The following is a 19,416-nucleotide window of genomic DNA, read 5'->3' as shown; positions in this document are numbered from 1 at the left end:
AAGTCATTATATCACTGAGGGAGGTGGTCCACACTACATGAATAATAGTTCCGGAATAGAAACAGAAGCTGCTGTACTTAGCCTTTTTTGCTTATATGAAACTAGAAAAATAAGTTCTTCTAGGTAAAGTGGGCTGTGAGGGAGCTGCACATTTAATAGATGATGGCATGTTTTGAATGTACTTCTCTCAACCAGTTCTTTAGTTGAGTACATAGAATAAAATATTTTTAAATTCTTCATTTGAAGTGTCTATAAATATTTCTGCCATCTCTTAAAGCCTTTTTTTGGAAATCATGCATTGGAAATCATAAGTTTGTGAGTTATGATTGATAGCAGAAAGCTTCCTCTCATTAGCACTTTCGCAGCAGCTAATGACATGACACAGTAAAGCAGATCTTCCCTTTAAAAGGCTGACAGTAAATTTAGTTACAGTAATTGATCTTGTATTACCAATTATTCTAAGAGATGTTAGTGTTGCCAGCATTCACAGCTTTGCCCTTTTGGGTGTTTGATCCACTGTAAAAGGTGTTTCGGGTTTTTATTTTCGTTATTTTGGAAATGCATACAGTGGTTTTGATATATTATGAAAACCTATCCTTATAACTGTATGTGGTCCAGTTGGCTATATTTAGCAAGAAACAGGCTCTTGTGACAACACCTTCCCTTTGTTCTGCTGAGTCTTTTTTTTCTGCACAGTACAGGAGAAGAGGGGATTGTTGATTAACATCTACTTATTTTGTGTTTCCTAAAGCACATGCATATTGAAGCAGCTATAAGTCATTTTCTGTAGTGTCTGAGAAATAAGCTCTCTCAAACATCTGTTAATATGTTCAGCAGTCTTAATACTCAACTTTCAAAATGTTATAAAAGGTTTCTGTGTATTTTTGAAGGATATTTTTTCCACTCCCTTGAAAGAGATGAGTCAGACTAACTGGATTATGTTTTATTGTTTTCCATTCTAATAATAAGGTTGTAAGAATTGCATTGATTTGTGTGGGTAAGACTGGAGGTATGTAAGATATCAAAATGAAATAAAACTAAACGTGCAGTATTTCAAAACTAGCTGGTAACCACTAGTCCTGTCAGTCTTTAATATCAAGATTCAAAGGTTGGAGGAAAATGAAGAATAGGATCATTTGGCCATTACATGAGTTCTAATGTGCTTAAGGAGCTACAATGAAGTTCTGGTTTAGTCTCTGCTGAAGTCACTGTGTATAACAAATTAAGAAAAAACACAAGTTGTGAAGGCTATAAACCAGATGAAAGCAAGTGGAGTGGTTAGGGCATTGTGTCAGAAGTCGTAAGCAAAATTCAGATGGCACTGGCAGTTTTGAGCAGTGGAACCTTTGGTTCTGTGGGTGCTGTTCAGTGCCATTCCATACCATTGTGGTGACTTGGAAGGACAAATCCCATCACTCCAAATGTTCCCCCTTTCCTCCTTCTTCCCCCACACTTGATACACTGAGCCTGATGTCACAAGGTCTGGAATATCCCTTTGGCCAGTTTAGGGTCACCTGTCCCAGCTGTGTCCCCTCCCAGCCTCCCAGGCAGCCCCAGTGTCCTCACCAGCATGGCAGTGTGAAAAGTCGGAAAGGCCTGGGCTCTGCGCAATCCCTGTTCAGCAACAATAAAAACATCTTTGTATTATCAACTCTGTATTCAGAACAAATCCAAAACACATCCCTGTACCTGACACTGAATAAAATTAATTCCATCCCACCAAAACCAGCACATATTAGGAGAAGTTTAGGGTATTTTTACTTCCCAATCTTTCAAAATTAAAACACGTCTAGTACACGTATTTTATCACTACAATATTGTGAGTTACTTGTGATGTTAATAGTAATGTGGGGAGGACTTGGGGTTTTTTTCTAAACAGATCTTTTTTTTCTCCCCTCAGATAATATAATAGCAGAAAATATAATTAACTGTACAGAACTGTACTTTCTCTAAAACAAACAGCTAATCACCTATCTGGTACCTGCTGAATGCTTTCAGTGAAAAGTGTTAAATTACTGGATGCCAAACTGTGGGGAGTTGATACACAGACAAGAAAACTAATCTTACTCCAAAGAGCATCGTGAATATCCATAATTGCCAACTATGAGGCATGCAAGCTAACACAGCACAGCTGGAAGTGATATTTAGTCTAAGAGTAAACTGAATTTTCTGACGTCAGAACAGTTGTCACTGTCATCAACTGTCACTATAATTTACATGTATTTTCCTTTTTTTCTTAGTCAGAAGTGGCTTAGTTTGGTTTGTTTGATGATTAGAGATAAACAATACATTCACAAGTGATGTTTTTAAAGAATAAAGACACATAAATACAAAGTAATAGTATGGAACAAAGAAGAACGGTCATGAGAAACATTGAAAGTAATGTTGAAATGGGATTTTTAAGGTAACATTTTCACTGATTTTGCTGCAAAAGGCTAGGAGTCTTAACTTTCTGATGTGAATCCATCAGGGACAATAGAAATATCTCCTCCAAAATGACTCCTTTTCCTGTAATAGAAAGCTATCATTACACAAAGAGGCTTAGAATTAAATTATTTATCAATTATCTATTTTGCTATCTCTGAAGCATAGTTGGAGGCAATGGAACCTTTTTTTTTCTTAAACTGATTGGGTGCATCAGTTCTTCAGGGTCCAGCCATACTTTGATTTTCAGAGATCAGTTTCTCAAAGCATGAGAACCAGGCCTGCTTCACATTTACAAACAGTGTTGGTGGTAGCTCCTCTCAGAATAAACACTGCCATGCTAAAATAGAGAACTGGGAAAGGTAATTTTTTTAAAGAATATTTTAAATTGAGAGTGCTTATAAATGAGAGGGGAAGTCCTGACATTTTTTTGTCCTTTTATATTGAAAGAGAAAAATTTTGGTATGTTAAGAAGGAAAGAAATTCTTAACTTGCATGACTGATGTGGTATGGTCTGTGTATAATAGTAACACCTAAGGTTAGCTTCTGTTGTTCCAAGGTATTGGCTTTAATATGATTTGTTCAGTCTTTGAAATACTGCAGACTGTGAAGTCTGTAGAATGTATTAGAAACTGCATCTTTGTTTTGCCTGAAGCTTGCCTATGTAACACTTTCACCTTTACAGGAAATCTTTGGCCGTAATTATCTGAAATAACAATTTTTTTTTAATGTTAAGCTGAGGGTTTGCTTTCCTTTTCTTAGGGAGATACACATCTGAGAGTGATGTATGGAGCTTTGGAATCCTTTTGTGGGAGACCTTTAGTTTAGGAGTATGCCCATACCCTGGAATGACCAACCAACAAGCACGAGAGCAAGTTGAGAAAGGTAATTATTCATAGGGTGCGAAAGAAATGCTGGATAAATTGTAAGGATACAGTATAAAATAGCAAAGAAATAACATACGAGCTTTGTAGTAACTTTAGCAAAAATAATACAAGGTTTTCTAAATGGCTGAGTCTAGCTCTGTGGGAGGATGGTATTTAGGAGGGTGGGAGGGTGGTATTTAGGCCTTTTGAAAAAAAAAAGGAATACACTGACCGTTAACTTAAAGGTTGGAAGACAGCATGCTGACTTTCAGTGTTGCAGAACTAACAGGTGAGATGGAAAGGAGAGATTTACTGCTGTGCAAAGGAGAAGCTTGAACAGAATGAATTATTTAAGATTATGCTAATGCAGGTATAAATATTCTAAACTGCCAGAAAAAAAATCTGTATCACTCCATCTTCTTTATTAAATCATTTCATAGAAGGATTTAGCAATTATAGTGGAGAATGGTAAGCTAGGTGAGCATTACAAGCTGCATTTCTCTTTTACAAAATAATTGAAAGGCTTTTACTTAAAATATCAAATAACTGTAAGCAGGATTCCAGGACTTTTGATTTATTTTCATCGTCTTTAGTGGCATTTCAGAACTGTTCCTTCCCTACATAGTACTACTGTATAATTTATAAACTGGTTCTTCTAAAAACTTGTAAATTATTTACAACAAAACAAACAACAAGCAAACAAAAAAGCCCTGGTTTGCTGACTTACACGCATTGTCAGTTTTTGTTATAGTTTTAAAAGCACTCTAGGTGATATAAAAGTTTATCCTTAAAGGCCAAATCAAATCCTAGAGCCCAAGCCATTCTTGTTTGAAGTTACATGCATTCATCCTGTTCCTAGAGCAGATGAATGCAATGTAAAGAAAGCAAAATTATTTCTCAGATTTACCTGTTTTAAGAGGTCAGTGTCACTGCGCTATTCTTTAGAAAGAGAGATACAGAGACCTGTGCAGTGGGTCTGGAGTCACAGAGCTGCATTTAGCTGTAGAGTCCTGTGTGCCAATGCACATCACTGTGCACTGCCTGTCATTTGCTCAGAGCTACATGTGGTAGACAATTCATGGAATCACAGAGTCAAAGAATGGCTGAGGTGTGCAGGGAGCTCTGAATGTCATCTGATCCAACCACCCAGCTCAAGTAGGATCACACCCAGACGGCTTTTGCTTATCTCAATGAATGAAGATGCCACCACCTCTCTGGGCAACCTGTGCTCAGTCATCCTTGCAAGGAAAAGGTGTTTCCTGATGCTCAGGAGGAATTTCCCATGTTTCAGTGGGTGCTCATCACCCTTGTGTCCTGCCACTGGGCATGGGAAGAGCCTGGACCCCGTCCTCTTTGCACCCTCCCTGCAGGTGTTTATATACATTGCTGAGATCCCCCTGAGCTTTCTCCTCTCCAGGATGAGCTGCTTCAGCTCACTCAGCATTTCCTCATAGGAGAGATGCTCAGTGTCTCCATCATCTTGGTGACCCTTCGTGAGACTGTCTCCATTGTGCCTTTGTCTGTCTTGTACTGGGGAGCCCAGAACTGGACCCAACACTCCAGATGTGCCTCAACCAGTACTGAACAGAGGAGGCAGATGATCTCCCTCAAACTGCTGCAACATTCTTTCTAGTGCAGCCCAATCTGCCATTAGCATTCTTTGCTGGAAGAGCTCATTGCTGATGCATGTTCAACCCTTGGTGCTCACCAGGAGCCCCAGGACCTTTCCTGACAAGCTGCTTCCCAGCTGTGCATTCCCAGCCCGTGCTGGTGCCTGGGGTTGTTCCTCCCTGGCTGCAGGACTTGGCTCTTCCCATGCTGAACTGCTTGAGGTCCGTGTCAGCCCCTTTCTCCAGCCTGTCCGGGTCCCTCTGGACGGCACCACGACCCTCTGGTGTATCAGCCCCTCCTCACAGCTCGGTGTCACCAGCAACCTCACTGGGAGCGCAGCTGCCCCATGATCCGGAGCGTTAATGATGATGTGACACAGAATTGGACTCACTACTGACCCTGGAGCTCCACTCAGACTTTGTACCACTCATCACCTCCCTTCAGGGCTCACTGTTCAGCCAGTTTTCAATCCACCTCCCTGTCTGGTCATCTATCCCATAATTCAAAGGTGTCTTTGTGAGGATTTCATAGTGAAATCCCCTCATATACCAGGCCACTCATCTCACTGAAGAAGTTTCTCATATTGGTCAAGCATGACTTGCTCTTAGTGAATCCATGCTGACTTTCTACATGCTTATTCCTGATGACTTTCTTGTCCTTCAGGTGCCTGGAAATTGTTTCCAGCATCAGCTGCTCCATCACCTTCTGGGATCAAGGTGATGTTGACCAGCCCTGGGTGCTCTGACTTGAAGATAGGAGTGACATTTGCTTTACTCCTGTCCTCAGGTACTTCTCTCAGTAGTCACAATGATGTATGAAAGATTATTGGGAATCGTGTGGCAGTGACATCAGGCTGTTCTCTCAGTACTCACGGGTGCATCAGGGCCCATGAACTTAAATAAGTCCAGTGTGCTTGAGTATTCTCTGATCAGGTCCTCTTCCACCAAGGGTACATCTTCCTCATTCCAGCCTTTCCCACTGATCCCTGGAGCCTGGGATTCCTGAAGGCTGGTCTTGCTAGTAGAGGCTGAGATGGAGAAAACATTCAGTGTCTCAGCCTTCTCCATTTCCTGTGTTGCTGAGTTGCTCAGTGCCTGATTCAGCAGTGGGCACACATTTTTTTGAGCCTTCCTTTTGTCCCCTGTGTACCTAGAGAAGCCCTGCTCGTTGTCTTTGATACCCCTGACCAGATTCAATCCCATCTGGGCTTTGTCTTTCTTAGCTTCATCCCTGGAGGCTGAGACAGAGTTTCTGTATTCCTCCCATTCCCTGATTTTGTGCTTGATTTTGTCCAGGAGCTCCTTGTTCATACATAGAATCCTTCTGGCATTTTTCCCAACTTCCTACTTGTTGGGAAATTGTCTTCATTGCTGTGAGTACACCTCTGTGGTCCAGGGTATTGATGACATGCCTGAATATCCACTTACCTGTGACTTTTGAATGATTAGCTGCTAATTTACTTAACTGATTGTCCATTTTCCTTCTCACTGCCAAGTCAGAGAACTCCTTTGCCTGATGGCAGCAAAGAGGTGTGGAAGTCACTGCCTATCTAAGCAAAACAGAAGAGAAAGAGAGTTGAGATAAGATGGAAAGATACAAAAGTTAAGAAAACAGAGGAAGGAAAAATTACTGAAGTGCAGACGGGGAGGGACTTCTTTAAGGAGACAAAAAAGGGAAGAAACGTGAGAAGAAAAATTGGTACATCTTCAAAAAGAACAAAGAAATTTACTCCCATCTTAATTTTTGTTATCAATTTTCTTACTGCAGCGAGGAAAGGAAACAACTGAAAACCAGAGGGTAGCAACTTCCTAAGATACAGGAAACAAATCTGTGCATGTTGCTGCTATTAGGGATGAGGAGCAAACTGACCATTTAGCATCCCCAACTTAAATATCACTGGTACCAGAGCTTTAATTAGTTTCATAATTATCTCTCATCTATAGGTTATGTATTGAAGATGTTCCTCACATTGCCTTGAAGGTCTTTTTTAATGAAATGGTCTTTAACTCTGATCTTTTTAGATTTGTCAATATACATAAGTTTTCAGTACTAAAAGTTTTCCCTACTTTTTCTGTGTACCAGGCTACCGAATGTCTGCACCACAAAAATGTCCAGAAGAAATACATAAAATAATGCAGAGATGCTGGGACTACAAACCAGAAAACCGGCCAAAATTCAGTGAGATTCAGAAAGAGCTGTCTTCAATCAAAAAGAAAGTGACATAGTGATGAAGAAGTGCCAAACTCAATGTCTGGGACTTTATTTTCCAGTGAAGTAATTTTTTCCCTCAAACACTATGCATTTATACAGCATTATTTGCAATATTCTTCTAGGATTACTTTGAAATTAAGTGGTGTACCATCTTGAATGGTGTCTACACCTGCATTAAAGATATATACTGCGAAATGCTATATATCCAGTCACAGTAGTACTGTAATTTAGGTTACATGTACATAGGAAAGCACATACTATAAATTTAAGGGACTGTGGCTTCTATCTGTTTTACAGCAAATAACTGCTAGTGAACATTTTTCAGAGGTATTCTACTTTAAGCTGTGCTCTCACTCTGCTATCCCTGTCCTTTATGTCAACATATTAATTTAATGTGGGGATTGTCATACATGTTGACCTTAAAACTGAAGACTGTTTTGACAAGTATTTCAACTAGAAGTTTGGGGTTTTTTTTAATTCTTTCTTCAACTGATATATTTAGGTGATACTTTGTTTTAAGCATGAAAGTCAGTTAGATTCTGGATGCAAACATGCTTACTGAATGGAAAAATCCAGATTTTTTTTTTGTAGCTGAATTACTTGTGCATTTATTACCATGCAATAGAAATACTTCTGATTTTTATGTGATCTACTTAAATCATGCCTTTTTTCATGCCTGCAGAATTCAGTAATAATTTCTTTTACAGTGACCTATGTTTATTTTAGAAAAAAAGACCAATATAAAGTCTTGACTGCACATGCTGATAAATACTGCAAACTATCTGCCTTCCAAAGAATACCCTAAAAGTAGTAGGCCAAGAAAAAAAGGTTTATTAATGATTGCAGCAGATAACAAATAACATTGATCTTAGAGGAGCTAAAGGATGTATTGCTATATTTACTTCTGATCCTGTTTTTTCCTGAATTGGTAAAAATTCTCAGAATGCAGCTGGAGCATGCAAAAATTTATTCTGAACAAAAGAACATTCCATGCATAGTGTCCAAAGGAAAATACTACTTCTGTGTGGCATGAGGAAGTTGTTCAAACAACCAAAAGGAAAGAAGTATGTTTAAAGCCTCTGACAGGGAACAGCAGAGTAGAAATACTAACCTATTTTTCTTAGATAATTGCAATCAAATATCAAAAGACTGGGGATAAACAAGGTTTAAATGTACCAAGAATATAAACCTTGTGTTTGTATATATATACATATAAATATATATTAAAAAAAAAAAAGCCAGAAAGAATAAAAACTTACTAGATAGGGGCAGGAGGAAATGCACCATTTGTTACTTTGACTCTGGGTCCTCTTTGCAGCTGGAATTGTTTTCTAGGGCTCTACATAGAAATAGGAACAAGTTACAGTATCCCTGTCTGAGTTCCAGCATTAAGGTGCTTAAAATATTTCTAGCAATTTACTAAAATGTTCAGATCAAGGGATACCAGTTGCTGCTAATGCAGGTAAGAAACAGGGATTGTAAGTAACACAGCATCTGGAATGTTAATTAGCCTTATATTTTAGTGTTACAGTGGGATTGAGATGTAGTGAAGTCAGTGGCTACATTACATTTTTATTTCTGTTAGAGTGGCTTTTCTATTGTCCACAACATCTTTTGCTCTCTAAAGTATATTTGCCGTAGTGCTGAGTGGTGGTTTAGGGCTATGTGTGACCAAAATAAGTGTAGACTAGAAGAATTTGTCTGTTACATAGGAATTAGTGTCCAGCTACAACAGTGAATGGTTGTGTGGGGGCACATCACCTGTATTTGGGGTGGTACTGTCAATATCCAGGTATAAGGAATGGTGAGTGCTTCTTGCATTTTGTTAAGTGATTTTTTTCTTGGAGATAAGGAAGCATATATATACACATATATACACACCCATGAAAGTGTAGTGCTTGGAAAACTTGGTGGCATAAATGAAAACTTCATTATAAGTGTACTGGATATATTTACTTAGTTCTGTACTTCAAGCAGCCCAGAGATATTTTTCAAGAGCAATAGGAAACATTCTTGTTAGTTTGTATGCTTCTAAGTAGCACACAGAGTCTGTGCCTTAATTTGCTAGTATGCTAATGCAAGTGCAAGTGTACTAAGATTTAAGGAATGTTTCACAGTCATTTGGGAAAATCCAAGATTCATCCAACTGCGTTTCCTTATGTATGCATCCCTAAAGTCTGCAAGTAAGGATAACAGTGTCAGCATTCATAGCTTTTTTGGAGAGTTAATATTCTTCTGTTAGAGAGGTGGACGATTTCATTGCCATATGCCCTCTTGACAGCAAAGAAATACTGCTTTATTCTGATAAAATAAAATACTGTTTTATTTGTCATAGATTAACCAAGCACCATCCAGACTCTTGCAGAAGGATAAAAACAGTACTAACATTTTTTTCTGAAATAGTTAACCTCCACAAATATGTACCACACTTCTATTTAAAGTCTTTTTAAAACAGGGGATTTCAACAGCTTTCGTAAAATCTGTTACTGTTCCTGATGTAGGCATCAGTTCAGTTCAAAACTAGTAATACTTTGGGAGAATACCAGAATGGCTTTATAGGTATGGAATAAATGTCAACACAGGTACATGTCTTTTAAATTATTTACACTTTTCATGTCATTAGTTTAACAGTTTGTGGCAGAACTTGTTCATCATGTCTGACTTGCAACTGCTGAAACTATTCAATTTAGGAAGTGGAATCCATACCTATAGATACTGTAGGCTTCTCACAGGAGCATTCACAACCAAGCCTGCCATACCATGAAATTTGAAAGAAAGACATGGCACTCAAGAAGCAAAGCTGCAGTATCTTCTCTGCATGGCTTTTGATGACTTAATCTTGTCAGGTTAATCTTATCAGGTTAGCCAGATCCTGGCCATTTGGCTGATGTACCATGTTTGCCATAGAGAACTTAACAAAGAAGTTAAAATTAGGTCTCTTTTGCAAGTACAGATTTCAGGTTAGGTTGTTACACTGGCACCCTGAGGGAATCCTGAATTATTTTACACTGTTAAACATAGGAAACTCTGAATACTGTTATCCTCAGCTTGTAACATGAGAGGGAATTCAACAGATTATCTCTTATTTTCATGTTTTTCCTAGGAATTGCATTCATTATTTTAAGAAAATTGCTTTGACAGCAAGAAGTGCATCCTTAGTTTGTTTTTAGTAGAAAATAAGCACATACTAGCTTCCAAGTCCAGTCATCAGTGAAATCATAAGGTTTCCTAAGCTTCTTTATTTTATGGAATGTAAAATAGTGAAAAGTATCTTATCTGAAAACAAACCTTGCTTCAGCAAAGGGTGGTGTTGTAGAGTTAGCATCCCACTAAGGCATTATCTTTGAAATGTGCATTTTCTTTAGTTTCTGTGAAAACAGTGAATTAGCTTCTCATTTATCAACTACAGTAAAACTGCATTTCTTCTTAACAACAATATGCCTTTTTGCAGAGTTGCCCAAAACTTTTCTGGAAATTGTTATTGAGGAGTGCATCACCAGAAGGCCATCAGTAAGAACTGCAGCTGGTAAAGCCCATTTTTACTGACAGGAAAGACAAAACAGGTTAAGGAAATATTAGATTACTCATACTTAAGTACTTTTTCATCCATGTCTTTGACCACCTGTTAGGCTTACTTTAATCCTACAAGCACATCATTAAAACTGACTATGAAGTTACCCATTTTTTACCTCTTTGTAACTATTTTGTTACCCTTTTTGCAGCCATTGTAAAGATAATTAAAAAAAAAAAGAAGAAAACCCCACATTTTCCCAAGGTTATGGAGTAACCAAGTCTCAGAAGTATTTAAAAATGTCTCCCCTCCAATTTTCCCAGATGTGCTGCTGCACAAATATTAACAGTGATTAAATACTGGCCCTGTTTCCAGTATTCTTGCTGTCATATCCTCGAAATGTCAGTGCTACTCACAGACTTCAGAGAGTGCAATATTTTAAGACCTAACCTAGTGTGTAAATAATGTCATCAAACATGGTATTCAAATGCAACAGTTCTGAAAATAATTGATTGTCACAAACAGTAACTCATTATAAACATTAAATAAAGGGGAAGAAGCTGAAAGAGTCCACTTTCTGTAACAGCTGCCCTGTTTGTAGGCAGTAGAAATATTTGTTATGCCAGTGCACTTGGATTTGTAACATTTTTATGGCTAAGCATTAAGTAGTTTGCAATTCAAGGAAGAGTTTACCAATTAATTTTTTTTCCCCCTAAAGCACAAAAGGTCTTCAGATACTGTTGGAAGCATTCTTCCTAGGCAGGTCAAGGAACAATACCCCTGCTACCAGCCAAGTTATGCATTTTTTTCTTCTTAGAATGGTTTTCATGCAGTCCTTCACTTCCAGCAATTACTTCAATTAGTAATTAGAAGGTAAAGGGCAAGTCCAGTATTCCTGAAGTTCCAAACAACCATGAGTTTTTAAGAGATCTGGTAAATTTGAAATATCAGCTCAATTAAAAATGCTTTCTTCCAGTTTCCTTCTGCAGATTTACTGAAAAACAAAACAAACAAAAAAGCAGTCCTTAATCATTAGTAACAACTTACTAGGAAAGTGAATCAAACTGAGAAGCCTATCAAGATTTTTTAAGAGTAGCTCTTCCCTGGGGTAGCTTCCCATTATAAATGAACAAAGTTTAAAGTTGGAAAGCTCCAAGTTGAAATGGAAGAATCCTTTCAGTTGCCACATTATGAACAGTCAAGTACTGCTACCATTTCTGTCCTCAAAGTGGTACTGAATTGTGATTTCCAGCTCCTATATGCATTGCAGAATTGCCTATTAGTATGTTATTAATACCTGACTTTACTTTTAGATCAAAGAAGGGAAGGTTCTGTCATTGAAAAGTCCAGCAGGATCTGCCTGGTAGCTCCAACATTTTTGTGTATTTTCACATTCACTTAGCAGAGTCATTGTGTTCATTATAATAAGTACCAAATGGAATAGGAGCTGGAAGCTCCTGACTTTAAATTTTCACAGCTTTAACCCTAGAATCCAACTTGATTTTGCTTCTCTGTCAAATAAGCAAAAGCAATTTCTGTATTTCAGCCTTACAACTACTCTATAAAACAGAAAGATGTGTTTACTGTTCTCTCCCAGGGAATGCTACCTCCACCAACAACCCTTAGTTACTATTATGTCCCCTTCTCTTTGATACAAAATTTCAACTGGAATATATGTCCAGGTATAGAACTTGGATGTTAACTCAAGAGTTGTTTCTTTTTCAGGCACTTGTATATTATTGGCTATATTATGGTTTCAGAGCACCATTTTCTCAGGCATCATCTAGGCAGGAATTAAATTAGAATTTTCAGATGGTTTAGTTGGGGGGGGGTGGTTTGTGAGATAAAAGACTAATCAGGTCACTAGCTGCAAGCATTGTTGTTTTGCAGCTGTTTGAGATTGTAGTTATGGGAGGGTAGTTCATTTAGAGAGCTCAGATCCATATGCCTTCTCCAAATGAAAAACTGTTAGGCATACTTACAAAAAATGGATAAATAAAACCCTCAAATAGAGTTGACTGAGGTCATAAATTGAAAACATAGAAGAGCCATGAACTAGATTCTTTCTTCCTCTATCTCCCAGAATGGAATGCTTTGTAAATACAACTTGAGTTAATTGGTTTTGTGTTTATAGATAAATACATCCTCTGAACCAGTATGATAACCTAGGATTCACATTGAGCAGAGAATGCTTGGAAAAAATCCTGAATTGCTACTATTTGGAACCATCATCTAGTTTTAGAAATAAAAATGTTTGTAGATAAGTACTTAGTTTTAATACAGTAGGCAAGCCAGCCATTGAAACTTTTCATCACTATAAGGCAATTAGGCTTTTTAAAAGAAAAATCAGATCAGTGATTCCTTCTACACTACAGATGTTGAAAGTATGAGCCAGAACTTTCCATTACTAAAAAAAAGATGCACAGTACTCTTTTCAGTCAGCTCAGTCTTTCTCAACATATGAAGAATTCCATAATTGTTAATGCAAGTAGCAATACAAAATTCTTGGATTACTGATATGTTAATGACTTAACTCTGAGCTGTTGCCTCAATTCTCAAAGAATCTTTCTGCTCTCTAAAGAGGGTTGCAGTAAGCTTGCACTTCCAGCTGAGCTCTGCTGTAATAATCTGTACTGTTGCATCTCCCAAATACTTCCTAATTCTGAAGGCTTCATGTACCACAGATGGCGCCCTGTCACTTACCAAAAAAGGTTATTCTGGTGACAGAAAAGTCCAAATACACTCCTGCTTTTGTTCAACTCAGAAATACTGTGGTGATGTTACACCTAGGGCAATGTGTTTGTATGAAAACAGAAGTAACTGAGAATCAAGGTGAAGCACATTGTTCAAATCACATTTTTAATGAAGTTGCAGATCCTAGCTATATTATGAGTTGTCCACATCATAAAATACATCAGAGAACCCACATTCTTGACTGCCTAGTGTACAGTGCAGAACATCCTGCTCCACACAGGGTGAATTATAAAGCTAAATACGCTCCTTGACATTTTGCTATCAGGCCAAATTAGAACAGTGTCTTCAAAATCAACAGCAGTGACTTAATTCCACCTAAGCCTTGTTGTGAACTTCCTTCTTCTTAACAGACCTTTTCAGATAGTGTTAGTTCTCATCATTTTGCTTTCAAAAATTTGAATTCACTGTGTCATGCAACATTTACTTATAGTGGTAATTATACACCCCCCCCACTATGAAGTGCTGAGACCTCCAATTCCAGAAGATATGCATTATTGTCGTGTACAGGGAACTGATCTTGCACTGGGTCTCAATTGATACAGCTTAACATGTCTGTTTCCATGGTTAATTGTACCATTACACATAAATCACAAGCTGACTTGTTTTTCCACCAAGCTTCCCACCTAATTTTCACTAAAATGCTGAAAACATGATAGGGAAAACCCCGTGATATAGGCTCATCACACAGGACACAAAAGGCAGGCAGACTCCTACAGAGAAATATTGGGGCATGAAAGCCAACATTTAAACACCTGCCTTGTACCTTCTGTTAAAAAACTGAATAGTTACATATGTGTTCAAGTGACTTTTGGGGATGAAATTTGGGCTGGGGTTGTAGGACTGCAGTTTTTAAAACTTCATGTGTTGCTTTTGCTATGTGTAACTGTTGGCAGCTGGAGACGGAGCAGGGGTGTTGGGGAAGGTGGGAAATTCGCATCACTGACCTGCCATCAGAAGCAAGACTTGACACCAGCTGCCTTGAGTGGGCACAGATACCATTTGCAGATGTCTTTAGGTATCTACTCAATTCTCAATTTTGTGCCAAAATATGCACCAGCAAGTCTAATATCAGGTAAAGCACCTTTTATGCTCTTTGTTGTTTAAAAATAATATATTTGTGAAACAGATCGATAATACATAACACTGGAAATGGGTGCTTCTTCCCTAAGTATACATGTAAAATAAAATAAAAAAGAAAAGAAACAACATTTGTGAGTTTATCTGGCTTTTAATCAAGTCTGAAAATGATAAGTATGTTATACAGTTGCCACTTGTTGGTCGTTTATAATTTTAAATAGATCTGCATTTTAACTTTATTTATTTGCCAATTTTTTATATACTTTAAAGTTACACTTTAGAACTCAAGCTAACTTTTTATTTTCCTGGGCTGTTATATAACAGATTTTCAGTATTCTCATAAACTGCAGACCTTTTTTAAACAGTCCTGTGTCTTCTCCTTTGGACCAGTTACCACTAATGAGTCTGCAGTCCCCTTTTTACTGTACTCTTCCAATAAATGTAAAATATTTGTATCAAGCTGTCTCATTTTATTTGATATTTGCAAGTTGTTTTTCTCATTTGCTTCTGTAATCAAGTGGAAGACCAACTCTAGTACATAGGAATAGAAAAAATCCATAATTCTCTATTTCACACAGCAGGGGGATCCCCAATTTTATTTGATTCTTTTGGATATTTCTGGCGATAATATCTGTATGATCCTCCCAGATTTGCATTACTTTTGTTTATAGTTTGCATGTCAGAAGATATTGAAGCAAGGAGTAACCTTGGACAGAAGGGAAAGGAGATGTGAAACAGGCTGAGAACTTTGTTATGAGAACATTATTATGCCTTAAAAAATATAAACTAACATTCTGAGATCTTGTGGGTAACATAAAGTATGAATTACCTCTATTTGAAGAACTTCTTCCACTACCTAGCACTCCCTGCAGATGCACCTTGTTTGAAGGCCCAAAACCAGGTAGAAAGACAGGGTTTTGGGTACCTGCACCTTACATGGTGTTGTTAAGCACTCTGCACACTGGCACAGCACTGTGATTTGCAAGACTTGGTGCCTGACTGAAGAAGGAGTTTATAGCAAAGAAAGCAATTTACAGCTCAGGTTCCTAAGTGGCACTGAGGTACCTGTGTCGATTTTTTCCTAACAGAATACAGTTGTTCCCTTTTACAAACTCTTTGTGGCGTTTTCCCCCACCATCTCCCAATAATCATGAATGGATGAGGTGTAAGTCCAAAGCTTGTCCCCTGAATTTCCCCAGTGTGTGTTGGAACAGAAGACAGCACAGCGTGGGATTGCACACAGGTCTGGTACAATTCTGCTGAGACTAATTTATTAGCAGGATAATTTTAGAAAAGGTTACTGCAGCTAAATCTGTTCCGCTCAGTGATGCCTGGCCTCCAAATAATAGAAATATGTTGTTTGAAAACCTGCGACTGCCCAACACTGAGCAGCACAGGGTCATCAGATTTCCTCCTTTGAAGTGTCACAGCAGTGAAGTAGGAATGAGGCTACTGAAAGGAACCTTGAAGGAGATCAGGGCCTTTGTACAGTCCTACATTTTCTGCAGTTCAGAAGTACAGTTAAAAAGATTTGCTGTTGAAAGGATTTAGTTGATTAAGACTTCTCACAAGATCCCAAAGGACACTGGTGCACTGCCTTTAAATGGCAGATCACAGCATTTCCATATTCTTGAGATGCCCAGTTTAGTCATGCAGGCACATCTTACCCTATCAAACTTCATGGCCTGCAGTAACAAAATGCTCCAAGTTAGATATTCCCTAATTCCCAGGTGACCTAACACTTCACTTCGTATTTCAGCTTGAGTTCATCACTTGGGACTTTTTATGCCTTGCTGACTTGTGAGCCCTAACCTTGCAGGCACTGTACAGCTGGCAAAACTACACACAGAAGACATTTGGGCACAGAAGTTTTGAATCTGGATAGCAGTGCTTGTTTGGGGCTTTTTTCTAGACAGCCAGCATTTGCATGTCAAAGCTGGATTTGTTCTTTCTCTCTGCAAATGGCAGACATGCCTCCCGCCCTTTTAGATCCAAATACTGTGCATGCAAAGATTTTTTGATACCTGGGTACAAATCTTCTCTTGATGTTTGGCAGAAATATTTTTGTTAAATGAGGGAGAGACTAATCTTGCTCAGAGACACAGAAGAGGCTCACATCTGAGGACTCCAAGCAGAGGAGTATGTGCCTGCCTTCAGCCTGATGATGTGGGAAATTTGTGGAAAAGCAGGGAGGGGGAGAGTTGTTCTGGGGAGTGAGTTTTTTCTTTTTCAACATATTCCATTTGGAGGCACACTGGGTCTGCTGATTTCCATAAATGTTCTCCTGGGTCCCTGTGTTTCCAACAGCTCCACACTCTAGAAGCTTAACTTGGCCAAGGACCATAGAGGGCTCAAAAGCCAAGTATTCCCATATTTAAGATTTTTGGTAGGTCCACCACCTAAAACCAAGTAGGTCTGAGGAAATCTGCAAGAAGACACACTTGCTTGGTGTGGAGCACAAGGGACATTACACATCACTGAGTATGAACTTTCACCAGTGCCAGAATCTGATATGAAAACAGTTTGAAGGACTGTCTCCATCACACTCTGCAGCTACTGTTCAGTCCTCCTTGAACTCATGTTCCAACCATAAAAAAATGCAAAAAAAGGCAGTGACATCACTGATATGGTCTGGATTACAGCTGTACACTTTACACCTCTAAGGACATGATACAGATAACCACAGAAAATGCACAAGTCAATGACATGCACACACCACTAACTGCAATACACGGAGCTCTTCTTTGATGCAATTTCTTCAGTATTCATCTCCTCCTCCATCACCCTCCATTCCTCACAGGTCTGCTACACTAAAAGCACTGCTGCTAAACAGTGTGCAGAAATGCATCAGGACTGAAGAAATAGCTCTGTCTTGAGAATACAGAATAATGAGACACTGCTCTATTTTTCTAATACCTAAGTTCCCATAGCTTTCAATGACCTAATCTGCTGCAAAAAGAAGTCGGGGAAGAGTAAAATCAAGCTACTAGCTAGCTTAGAATCTTCAAAAGAATCCTCAAAGGAACAGGCTGGCATTTGACCACACTGTAATGGAAAGAAGCATGCATCTTCAAGAGACATTTCCAACTCAGGATGGATTAGTTCTCTGACAGCTGAAAGAAAAATGAGATTGCATTAGCAACACCTGGAGTATATTGAAATATTTTTCTACTATCTTAAAAGCTTGTACTGCCAAGTGCAGTTCACTTCAGAGAAGGTACATAGAAGGGTTAGTAGGATAATCTAGTTGCTGAAATTTAGTCTGCAGCCAGTAGCTGCCCATGAAAGCCCATCCTGTTAATATTAAGACATGGAAGTCACAGCCCCTATAAATTCAGACAAACACATACTAAGCCCTTACCCTGAAGGGTCCTCAACTAAACCTGCAGTCCTGTGCATTGAAGAATCCACTACTCTATTGCCCCAAGTCTGAAATGAAAAGAATGCAATGGCCTAGACCTAGTGAAATATAATTAGAGAACCTTCAAATCTGATAGAGCGAGACAGCTCTATTTCACTCACAGTCTTGGACCCAGAGGGTTGGGTCTCTCAAGTCTGGGCCTGAACAGGAGTCAATTTTGTGGTGTGCATCTGATTTACAGAGATACCTTGACTTTCTGTCTTTCCCCAGACTTCAGGTGGACTGGGCCCAGGGGGTTTGTCAAGCTCTGTCAAGCTTAGGATGCTTTTTTTTCTTCTTCTTCTATACAGCAACAATATTTGAGCAGGAAAACAATGAAAAAAACCCTACCAAGTCCTTGTGCTCTCCCTGTCTGATCTCTGCTGGAGTGGTGTGAGAGGCAGGAAAGCTCTTGGCTCAGTGCCAGCCCTGCTCAGCAGTAACAAAAACATCTTTGTGTTATCAATACTGTTTTCACCACAAATGCAAAACATGGCTACTGTGAAGAAAATTATCTCCATGCCAGCCAAAACCAGCACAAGAGAGCGCACAGAGAAATTTTAGGTATGAGGGAGTGCTCATGCATCTCCTTAGGGTGCAGCTCAGAGCAGCAGTCACACTTCCTCACTCGGCCCCCACGAATCTGAAACTGTCCCTTGTGAAAGAGCTGCAGATGTGCCAGTTGAAGGAAGCAGGTGGTCACGGCTGTTCCTCAGGCAGGGGTGGAGGGATAAAAAATATAAGCAGTGTAAGCACCCTGTAGGTGTTTACATCAGTCACTGGAGTACCTCCTCCAGCCCCATGAAGCCTGTATTTTCACAACAGGGAGGAGTAGGGAGAAAAGCCGTTGCCCAGCAGCTGTCACCTTGGCTTTTAGGGCTGCAGGGGAAGGCCTTGGAACAAAGTAAATTGCCTCCCTGCAGACCCAGTTCCAGCTCTGGCTACTGAATTGGGGAAAGATCCATTTTGGGGCTCACAGTCGTGCTTAATCCAGAAATGCGTGGGAGACGCTTGGCTAAGCATGGAGGTGGCAGCAGACCTTCCCCACAAAGGGCTCAATCTGCCCCTTCAAAACCAGTGTCTGTGCCAACAGCTGTCTTGGACCTTGGCAGCTCCAGCATCCTGCATCCTTCCACAGGCCTGCCCCTCTCTCCTCTGAGCTGAAAATATCACCTAAAGCAGTTCCTGAAAGCCAGAGACTGTAGATGACTTTGAAAAGCATAAACAACATATGCCACAGTCTGTCACTCAGGGATTATTAGGTTTATAGCTATAACTCCTCTAATTACAAAATCACTGTGAAGTACAAGGTTTAAGTGAATTTAAAACTAGGAAATGGGAAAACCCATGCAGCCTTTTAATTTTTTTGCAGTTTCTTCATGATCCACTTGTATCTGCTTTACATTCTGATGTTCACCTAAATTGGTATAAGGGAGTCTTTATTGAAGGAAGGGTGAGCAGTTCATTAAGGAAAAGTTTCAGGGAAAAAATTGTGCCAGAAAATTTCAGAAAAGTCGAAGTTCAGGCAGTTTTATACCCAGCTATTTGATATATAGAGTGAC

General features: G+C 39.1%; 1 protein-coding gene across 3 annotated transcripts in view; it reads left to right on the top strand.

The window, feature by feature from the left end:
- Window positions 1-7,770, top strand: part of FER (FER tyrosine kinase) — a 156,441-nt gene extending 148,671 nt beyond the window's left edge. For all 3 annotated transcript variants that reach the window (XM_069002588.1, XM_069002589.1, XM_069002593.1), the window contains 2 exons: window positions 3,187-3,309; window positions 6,984-7,770. In XM_069002588.1, coding sequence (XP_068858689.1) covers window positions 3,187-3,309; window positions 6,984-7,126 — 266 coding nt within the window. In that variant the 3' untranslated portion in view covers window positions 7,127-7,770. The remainder of the gene's footprint in view (window positions 1-3,186; window positions 3,310-6,983) is intronic.
- The last annotated feature ends 11,646 nt before the right edge of the window (window positions 7,771-19,416 follow it).

The sequence above is a fragment of the Aphelocoma coerulescens genome (assembly GCF_041296385.1).
Source record: "Aphelocoma coerulescens isolate FSJ_1873_10779 chromosome Z unlocalized genomic scaffold, UR_Acoe_1.0 ChrZ_unloc_scaf_1, whole genome shotgun sequence".
Lineage (NCBI taxonomy): Eukaryota > Metazoa > Chordata > Aves > Passeriformes > Corvidae > Aphelocoma > Aphelocoma coerulescens.
The sequence above is the reverse complement of the archived record's forward strand: the minus strand, read 5'-3'. Positions and strand labels throughout refer to the sequence as shown.